Source organism: Merops nubicus, unplaced genomic scaffold (assembly GCF_000691845.1).
Source record: "Merops nubicus isolate BGI_N331 unplaced genomic scaffold, ASM69184v1 scaffold21736, whole genome shotgun sequence".
Classification (NCBI taxonomy): domain Eukaryota; kingdom Metazoa; phylum Chordata; class Aves; order Coraciiformes; family Meropidae; genus Merops; species Merops nubicus.
The window spans coordinates 1-10,394 of NW_008614649.1; the positions used below are offsets into that span (position 1 = coordinate 1).

General features: G+C 49.6%; 1 protein-coding gene across 1 annotated transcript; it reads left to right on the forward strand.

Annotated features, from left to right (window-relative positions):
- Nucleotides 1-134: 134 nt before the first annotated feature.
- On the forward strand, nt 135-8,016 carry LOC103774874 (serine/threonine-protein kinase 11-interacting protein-like; the record flags this gene model as incomplete). Its single annotated transcript, XM_008942311.1, has 10 exons — nt 135-325; nt 1,248-1,358; nt 2,087-2,273; nt 3,722-4,204; nt 5,600-5,715; nt 5,907-6,004; nt 6,196-6,374; nt 6,630-6,714; nt 7,018-7,100; nt 7,970-8,016. Coding segments are annotated over 10 exons (1,580 nt in total), but the record flags the coding sequence as incomplete, so codon positions are not given.
- Nucleotides 8,017-10,394: the final 2,378 nt, after the last annotated feature.

The window sequence follows — 10,394 nt, forward strand, 5'->3', positions numbered from 1 at the left end:
CTTCCAGCCCAGACATTCTACGATTCTGTGAATAGATGGATCAGATGTGATATCCCCCTGAAGCTTTATTGTACTGCCTAGTACTGTGGGAATTCTAAGAATTGTACTGACCTGTACTGTGTCTCGTTTGGCAGTGGACCTTTGCCAGCCAGTGCTGGTGAGTCAAATAGAAGGTGAAGGGGACCCAGAGCCAGACTGGATCTTCCTGCGAGTCACAGCTAAGCATGTGATTGAGGTGGAACTGAAGGCTGCCAGAGTCCTCCACAAGCTGGAGCTGAAATGCCTGCAGAAGGTGGAGACCTCTGAGATGAACTGGAGAAGGATGGTGAGTTATGCCTCAGTGTGAACCTTTGGCATCTTACTCCCTGTGTGGGACAGCATTCTGGATTTGGGCTTCTCTTAGAGGACCCTGCTGATCTTTTCCTAGCTCCTGCAAAGAGCTCTTCCACTCTGCACATGTATCTAAGAGCACCTGTGTTGCTTAGAGTACCTGTGATAACATGGCAGAAGCCAGCACCAATTCTGTTCCAAAGCTGGAGTTAAAAAGACGATGGCTGGACTTGTTCCAGAGTGCAGGAACAAGAGACTCTCAAGGGGAGCTTAAATGAAATGGAGACCTCCTTCCCATCCCTTGCTTTCTGGGGTGTCGCTCTGGGCTTGGAGGACTGTGTGTGGATTGCACTTTCTTGGACTTGGACATCATCGCTGAGCCCAGCGTGATGTTTAGAAAGCTGCTGATAGCTCAGTGGGCAGTTTTCCATCCACTCTAGGTGTGAGCTTTAGACTTACCAGCCCCATTTTGCTTTTGTAGTTCTTTTGAAAGGGAGTTTGGAAATCTTTTTCCATGTGGTAGGATTTTAACGTGTGCATGGACATTTTCGCAGGCTTCTCTAATACTGTTTTCCCCCAAAACTCTGATTCATTTTTTCTTCCTGCCCTTATACCTTGAATGTTTGTGGCATGATGTTCTTCTGAAATACCTTTGTGAAAAGGTTTTTTGTTTGAAATGCTTTGGTCTGGGCCTTGAAACTTACTGTTGTCCTCAGCGCTTACGAGCTTATGTTTTTCATTTATTTATTTATGCCCATTTTATCAGGCTCCCAGATGCTATCAGCTATGGACTGCTACTCAGGGCTTACTAAACTCAGTGCCTGTATGGCCCTATTTCAGCCATTTGCAAACAAACGTGTTCTGTGTACTGGATGCTGCACCTTCTTCCTAGACGTGGTGTCTGCTGTCTCCTGCAGGAGCTGGAGCGAGCTTTCCCCGTGCTCACGTTGCACTTCAGCTACATTCGCAAGGACCGGCAGAAGCGCAGATACGTGGTGCTCGACGACTGCCCGGAGCGGTGTCTGCAGGTGGGGGAGGCTGGGGGGGCAAGCCTGGGGAGGGGGACGCTCTTACTGGAAAACACTGAATTCTTCCAGGCAGCACAGGCCGCTGTTCCCAGAGCACAGCTGCATCTGCTGCCCTGTGGCAGCCCATGTCTGGCTTGTAAGCTCAGGATTACTCCTGCTGCACAGATAACCTGTGGAGGGCCCTGTGAGTATGGCCATGGGCAGTGGAGCTCCTCGAGCATAAAGGGTGCTCTTAAGGAGAATGCCTTGCAGTTTTCTCCTTCTTGAGGAGAAAAACTAGTCAAGTTAATGATCCATACTTGTTGTGCTTGGGCAACGTAGTGTTTCCTGAGTGTTGAGTGATGCACTCATCTGTACTTTGCCCCTGGACAGTGAGACTGTCAATGCTACAGCAGCTCAGGTCTTACAGTTAAGTTGTTACAGAGAAGGCACAAATAGATAGGACCTTTGAGACCAGCGTTCCAGGGAGACAGGTTTCCTGTCAGTTTGTAAGTACAAGTCACAGACCTGCAAAACCAAGTTCTCTTGGTCTTCTGCAGTGAAGCTCCGTGCCCTTGGCAAGCCTTGCACTGACTGGCTGTGCTACTCTGTTAGCTGGGAAATGGCCTGGCACCCCTTGCTGTCTGTAATGAGGCATGTGAGGAAACTTGCTGATGCTAGGGGCTTGCTTTTGTTAGGATAGTTGTAGCTACCCCCTAGCACTCTTTTCCCTGTGCTGCTACTTCTAGTGTGTCCTTGAAGTGTTGTCCCCAGCTGTTGAGGAGAATCGGCGAAATCAGGACCAGCAGAAGGGATCCATGAAGCTCCAGTGCCTGAAATGCAAGCAAGAGTTTTCACAGTCCTGGTGCCAAGGTTCCTATCCTTCAGATGCTGGAGATGCCAAAATCCTGGAGACCCTAGCTGCCTCAGGTCAAGGTAGGATGTAGTGCCCAGAAAAAGGATGCTTGCTAATGCCCAGGTGGACTGCCAGAATGGCAGCTGTGATGCAGAGTATGGAATGTATAGGAGAAGGTGATACCTTGGCTGTACTGGAATTAAAACATGTTGTGGGATGTGCTCTCACCTGAAGTGAGAACTTGCCTTTTTCACTAGCAGGAATAAGGCACTGTTTTAAGGTTAAGCAAATGGCACCTGTGTTGTGGGTGGCCTGGGGTCTGGGAAAATATTGGGGTGCTGGAAACTGCAGATGGTCCACAGAAATGTGAAGTCTGGGACAGGCATTAAAGGTCATGTAACTTCTCATCTTGTTGAAACTGCAGTCAGTTCTGCTATAGAGATTAATTTGTTCTAAAGGGCCTTTGCTAACAGAGGCTTCTGGGGAATCTTCTCCAGTATTTCAGGAAAAACCCTGGCTGTTAAACATCGTTTTGGGTACTGGTTGTTTTACTGAAGTCTCCCTGGCTGTGATCTTAAGCCCAGCCTTGCTTCCCCTTACAGAGAATGATTTATCCCTTGTTGTACTTGAGGGCCATGTTCTCCCCCCACAACCAGTCCTGTCTTCTGTCCTCTAGACTAAATAAGCTCAACTTCCTAGATAATTTGGTTGTCAGTCATATCTTGTCCAGCGCAGTTATTCTTGCTGGTCTCCTTTGTACTCTAAAAAAAACTCTGGGTGGCTGAAACTAGATGTGGTATTTTGGCTGAGACATGGCTAGTGCTGAACAGGCAACTTGTGGTTCCTGAGTTTTTGAAAGCTGCCTTTATATCTGAAGTGGGGAGTGCCCAGCCTTAGCTCAGAAGATGCTGCCCATTTGATGAAGTGTGCTGGGATTGAAGTACTGCAGTGAGGGCAGAGGTGCCGTCCTGGCTGCAGCACTTTCTGCTCTTGGACAGGGTAGCGGGAGTCCCAGGATGTATCTGGAAGTCTGCTATGATATGGGTGAAGCATCAGGAATGGGAAGAGTGGGAGTCAGGAAGGATGGGAATAGAAGGAGAGGGGACATGGCATGCTTGTGGCTTTTTTGGAAAAAACTGGGAATGGAGGTGGCCAAGGAAGGTTGAAATGACTGGTCATGAGCTTGGCTGCAGAGGCTATATGAGCACTTGTGGACACAAAGTAAAGTTATGAGATAAAGCCCTGATGTAGTTTTGGTTGCAACCACAGCACACACTGGTCACTCTAAATCTGAGCAGAGCTGTTTCAGGTGGATGTTGGCACTGATACAGCATTTCTCATTGATTCGTGAGGAGAGGTTTGTAGGTCATGACTCAGAACAGAGTTGGTCAGCAAGCTGCTCGAGTCAGACTAATCATTGTCTGCTTTGAAAGGGATGGTTTGTGGTTTGCAGAGTTAAAATAAAAGTGAAATCTTGCTGGGGGAGAGCTGTTCCGTTTTTCTTTATCTCTGACAAAATCTTCCACAGATGCTGCAGTAGCTGGTGAGCCCATAGCCTGTCCCAGCTGTTCCAGTGACCACGTGGTCATCCTGCCTTCAGAGGTGTACTCCAGCACACCTTTGCCGCTTGGCCCCGATAGCACGAGTGAGGACCTGTCGGACTCTGTCCTGGAGGGAGGCAGTCAGCAGGAGGGCCCAGAGGAAGCGCCTGTCCTGGCCAGCGGGAGTGGGCAGTTCTACCTCGGCGAGGGGGACAGCCCAGAGGTGGACAGCAGCACCAGGGCCCCGGCGCTGAGTGGCGAGCACGACGGCACTCTCCGTTCCCGCAGGTCGGATGGGGGCTGTGGGAAGAAGGAGCTGAGCCTGAGGAGCCAGTACTTGTCCCTCAGCCACACGGACACCAATGGGGGCAGCTTGATGGGGAGCTACCGTTACAGTGTTTCTCGTGGGCCCACTCCTTCCCAGCTTTCTTTGAACTCCGAGCCTGAGGAAACGTGGAATCTCAGTCCCTGTGAGTAAGAGCTCTGCAGGTTTTAGGGGCGTGTGCACAGCTTGGTGCTGAGCTTTACTGCTGCTGCTCGTGGAGTCACTGCCTCCTCTTTGATGGGGAAGGGGTCATCACGCGTGAGCTGCACTCACCGTGGTTCTTGTGAACAGTTTTTCATTCCCCTCCCTGTGCAATCCTCATGTCTGAAGTTAGGTAAAGCTGAGTCAGCTCCTAATCCCTAGTACTGCTCAGACTGCGAGTGGTAGGGTTTTGTTCTCAGAGCTGCACTGCTCCGTTGCAGACACACTGGGTTCCAGCGGCACCAGTGAGCTGCCAGTGAGCTGCCAATAGCCTTTGGAGAAGACTGTTCACAATTTCTCTCTTTATTCTCTGGCTTAACTGCAGTGTGAAGCTGCTGTGTTTGTAGGAGGCTCTGGTTAGTGGATCTACAGTTACTTGTGCTTTTGTCAGTGGTCTTTGTGAACTTCAGATGACAAAGCCTGTCCAACAGAAGAGACTCTGTGCTGGCTGTGTGAGAACTGTCATGCAAGATCGCATTTACTAGGAGGTCCACAAATGCTTGTTGTGAAGGGCATTGGATTTCTGATGTAGCAAACTGCCTTTGCTTGGGCATCAATTTAGGATTTACTGAAGCTGGAATCAGCTTCTTGATCTGTAGAAATCTCCCCTAGCCTTTCAAGAATGCTGTACCTCTGAAGAGGAGTTTGTTTAGGACCAGTATTTAGGATTGCCATGTTCACTCTTCTACACTTGAAGTGTGAGAGTCTCTTCTTTTGGGCCAAATTGCAAGGTCCCAGTGTATAACTGAGCCCATGAAAAAGTTCATGCTGAGGAGAAGTTGATTAGTATATTGTTTCTGGTGGAGACCAGGTTCTTTTGGGAAGTGTGTACTCTCAGGCAGCATCGCGTATAAATTATTTGGTCATGCAGTTGCATGACAAACCTAATTATGTTCTTCAGCGATTTTATTGGTGTCTTCCTCAGTCCCCTTTAGCCTCACCACAGTCAAAGTTGGAGTTTAAAAAGTTGACCTGAGATGACATCAGCTGAAATGAGAAATGTCGTTCTGGCTTTGTGATAAAGAATTGCCCTCCTGACAAATCTGGAAGTAAAGCAATGTCCTTCTGTGACTAAACAGCTGAGCAGAGATTAAAGATGGGTTAGACCAAAGCTTCATATGTCTGAAAAAGCAAGTGTTGGGAGTGGTTGAGTCTCCTCGTGTCTCCACATTGAGGCCTGCGGCCTGGAAAGCCCTGTCTTTGGCCCTTTGTCTTGAGGAGAGACTTGATGGAAACAGAAGTGCAAAGGGGGTGAAACTGCAGCCCTGACACCAGTCTGCATGTTTGGGCAGCACCTTGGTCACTGGGCAGTGTCAATCCTACCCTTTGCTCTCCTTAGCTGTAAATGGCATCCTGAACACAAGGGACTTCCATTCTGTGGATCATCGCCTGAAGTTGTACCTGGATATGGAAGTTTTCGAGGAGAATGCTGAGGAGTTCCAGTGCTTCCTCAAGGTGAGCTCCCACAGCACCACTCCTACAGTTCCTTTGCTGTCTTTCTTGTCACTTTGCAAGTTCTGCACTGGGGTGGCATCCCAGAGACTGGGGGATGTGAAGGGAGCAGACGTGTGGTTGAGTCAGTTCTTTCCATGGGTGGGCTGGCAAGGGACAAGCCAGTGCTATGACCCACCTTCTCTGTGCTCTAGGTGGTCATGGTGAAGTTTGGCCGACAAGGAGAGTTCCTCTCAATCCTGGTTGCCTCTGATCTCAAGATTTATGTGCTGGAAGTCACTGGGGCTATCAGGTGAGGAGAACAGTGGCAAGTGAGACCCTGGAGCAAGGCTATGAGTGCTATATAGTGCCAGCCTGTGCTAGCCTTACCCTGGAGGTGTGGCACCATGCAAAGGCTCTTCTGGCAAGATGTCTTGCTGTAATCTGATGTGGGAAAGGAGATGGGGCACCCTGCTGAAGCTGAGGACTCTGCTCTGTGATTAGGGGGCAACCTGCAGACTGGCTGAAGAAGAATGACTCTCACTACCTGTCTGATATTTCCCATCTGGAAGTGGGGCTCTGCCACCAGAGTTTGCGAGTGGAGTTTGAGAACCCAAAAGCCTCCTACAATCTGCTCATCCGGAACCAAAGCTGCTGTGACCAATTTCTGCAGACCCTGACATGTAAGTGTAGAACTGTAACAGGGGCTGGGATGGGGAGAGGCTTTTGGAAGATTTGCTCTTGGATAGCAACAAGAAGAGCTGTATTTGAATGTATGTTGGAAATTTACTTCTTGCCAGCTCTGAAAAATGTTGGAGGAGAAGCCCACTGGTGTTAAAACTTCCAGTGCCTCTCTGTAGACTAGAGAACTATCCTGAGCTGTTGTGTACTGCCCTTGGGCTTGCGACAAAATCTGTCTGCCTTCTCCCCCTCTTTAGATCTCCTGCAAGAACTGCCTGCTAAGCACAGGAGTAAGGTGAAGGAAATCTCCACTGTGGAAATGAATCCACAACATTGGCTATGGTAAGAACCGCCCCTGAGAGGTTGGGGTTTCAGGTTAGCAGCCTCAGCAGAATACAATGGAGGGAAGAAAAGGGGGGAGGCATAGGGCAGCCTCCTCCCTTGCAAGAAGCTTTTAGTTCCCAGCTGGCAAGGTGGTAGGCAGAGTGATATGAGAGAGGAATTTTACAGCATCTGGAAGAGATGGGTCCCTCCATTCTCCAAGAGGACACTTAACAGTAGTTAGCTGACAGCAAGCCTGGACTGGAAACTAGTGTTTTAACCTGGAGTGCTACTTTGGTCACCCCACTGTTGTATCTCCTTCAGGCCTCTGCTGGACTCCAAGACCACAGTTTCTGCAGCTGCAGATGACACTTGTTTCTTCTACCTCCTGGGCTACCTGATGCAAGGTACAGGAGATCTCAGTGACCAGGTGTCCCACTCCTTGTGCTGTCTGCTTGCATGCTCATGTTTTTAGTGTACAATCTGTGGGAAAGAGCTGGGCCATTGGTCCAGCAGTGAGGTGGCATGGGGACATGGGTGAGGGCTCTTTTTTTTTAGTGTTGAAATACAGAGGATAGCAGCATGCTGCTTCCTGTGTATCCAGCGAGTCTCCCAGCCCTTTTCTGCATGGAAGCCCAGGCTCTAGGGGCGGTTGGTCTTGCACGACAAGTTTGGTGACAACTTGGAATGGTTTCTGGGAAGCTGGAGATTAGATAAAGGCTGGATCATAGCCTTGAGCTGAGGGAATGCTGAGGGGTCATACACACAGCTGGTTTGTGTGAGCAGCTGGAAGGCTCCTTGGTTTGCAAACACAGAAGCAGGTGTCTGGAACCCAAGACAACAGGACAGGAGGCAGCCTGCTGGAGCCCATCAGGTTCGGTTCCAGGGGTTGCTGAGGGCTAGATGTGCTAAACCTTGGATTTGAGTCTTCAGTGAACAATTCCAGTGTCTTCTTAGCTTGGGACACTGGAAAAAGTAACCTAGCTGTTAATCGCATTCTGACCAATTTGTTATTGCTCTTGCACCCTTGCTTGCCACTGGGGAGGTGTGAGAGAATGGAAATCAGAAGGAATCTGTGGGAAATATGTTTCTTGGTTTCTACAAGCTGAACAAATAGCCTCTGGGAAGAAGAACTTAAAGTGTGGGGTTTATACCCTAGAGTTTTCTCCTTTTTTCAACCTAGTCTAGTTGAGAGGCATTCCTACCTGTGTCAGGGACGTTGGGTTAGATGATCTCTAGGGTTCCTTCCAGCCTAAGCCATTCTATCATTTTCTAGACTATGGTGCCCAAAAGTGGACACAGTTCCAGCTGAGGCCTCATTGACAAGTAGACAGGAGTAATTAAACATCCCATTTCTGATATTCTTATTAACTCCTGAGAGTGAGGTGTGCCGAGAAAACCTACAGGTTGCTGTAGCAGCTTGTGATCCCCTGTGACCTCAGCAAGTTCTGGCAGTGGTTCCCTATTTCTGTGCCTCTGACTTATTCCCAAGTTCTAGCACTTTTCGTTTGCATCCGCTGAAATCAGCTGGATGATGTTTGTGCTCCTTACAGTTTATGAAAACTGCTTTTCTTCCTGCCACAGTGCCATTCTTATGACACATCCCAACTTGGTTTATTAAACTTTATATGTGTACTTTCTGTTCCAGCCATCAGATATTTGCAGCCAGATGAATTCAGACCAAAAAAAGGCGACCTTTTAGCTGGAGCTGCCAACTTTTGACTGAGTAGTAGTACAGTGTTGTTTAAGTGATGAAAGGACTCGAATGTCTTTTCCTGCCTCACATGAGGACACAGGCTGGGCAGGGCTTGCTGGGCGATGGTCTTCCATATGCATGGTCCTGCAGTGAGTTTGGATAAGCTGGTCAAGCCCAGCCACATTTAGCTACCCTGCTTCCCCTCTTCAGCCAGGAAGCTGGATAAGGCTGTTCACCCAGTTACTGTTGCTGGAAAGGATTTCCCCAGGGGAGGAATGGAAAGCAAAGCTGGTTCTGTGGTGACTCAGGCTCTCAGCAAAGTCTCTCCTATTCCTTCATATCCTTTTAGGGGCATCTGCTTTCCCTGTGACCCTGCTGAGCACCCGAAGCATGCTGTTTCTGCTGGAGGAGAATCACCAGTGGCAGGTGCAGCCCTCCGTCGATGAAGACCATGAGGCAGAAATGCCTTCTAGGAGCAACATCCAGTTGAAGGAGAAGCAGCCGATCAGCAGCGTTAGCAATGTCATAACCTATCGCCTCTGTCCATGTGACATCAAGCTGATGCTTTATGATGAGGTAACCAGGAGGTGGTCGTGGGTCTCAAAAGAAGCTGGGGGCTGGATTGTGCTCGGATCCTGTTCAGGCTGTCATCTCCCATCCTAACCTAGGGCCTTGCACCACAGAGGCAGGGTAGCACAGCGCATTGCTGCTGTACAGAAGTCATGCAGGGACACTTCCACGGCGAGCAGCAGAGAGGGAGGAGGAGGATGTCACTTAGGAACTGGGGGGAGCTGGCAGCTGTGCTGGGGAATCTGCTCAGGGCTGATCAGTACCTTCCAGGCTAAGCCCTGCTCATCTGCCCCCCTCTCTTTCCTCCCTCCCAGGTGCTGAAGGTGGAGAGCACTTGGCACATCCGTACAGAGTGTCCCGAGCTCCTGGTGGAGCTGGTGGAGTGGATCCGCAAGCCCTGGGAGGAGATGTTCTCGATTGAGCTGCGGAGGGCTGTGTATGAGGGACTGGAGTGAGCCTGCTGGCTGTAGCCAGGCGTGACTTGGAGCCAAGGCTACTGCTGTGCTGGAAGCGGTGCACAAATGTCTCCCACTCCCATCTGACCTTGCTGTCCTGTGGCCTCTGCTTTCTACTCTGCTCTTGCCCCTGGCCCTTTTTGGTGAGGAGGAGGGGAGCACACGAGGGTCCAGACTGCACAGTCACTCACTTGCACTGGGCTGGCCATGGAAGGAGGAGGTGGAGGGTGTTCTTTGTGATACTGCATAAGCTACTCAGAGTTTTAACTTTGCAGTGTCTGCTAGTCTCCTTCAGGGTCATATGAAATGTCACTGAAGGAAGAGGGGAGCCAGGCCAGAGCATGTTCATCGAGTCACACAGTGGTCCTAGGCAAACAGCAGGACAGAGGCAGTTTGGTCCTGTGGTCTTTCTAGCAGGTGTATTTGCTGCCTTCCTAGCTGTCTCAGAACAGCTGCCATTATGTGCTGCTGATTTTTTTTATTATTATTTACCTTTTCCTCACCCTGCCTCTTGTCCACAGCTTCCAGGAGCCTGACTGCACAAGGGGATGAGGCATGTTGTACTCAAGCCCACAGAGAGCCCTCAGCTGCCTGCCCGGTGGGCCAGGGCTCAGTCTGCTGCTGTAGTCTTTTCACTGTCACTGGGGAGGGAGGAGCTGTAAGCCTCCTACCACAGAAATGTGTCCACAGAAATATGTTGCTCATCACTTAGGGGTCAGGACCCTGGTGGGCACTGGCAAATAAAAGTGAAGCTTAGGCTTTCTGAGCGGTCCAAAAGCAAGAGTCTATTTTAACATGAGTTTTACTATTTTCTATTGTAATAAAAGCTTATATTTATTGAATTGTCACATCTTCCTTGTTTCATCATCTTGCACTGCTGTAATGTCTCTGTAAGGTCTTACATATTAGCTTTGCAGCAGCTTCCGGGGTTCCCCAATATCTCACAGGTTTTGATCCATTCTCCCTATCCTGTTCAGGAT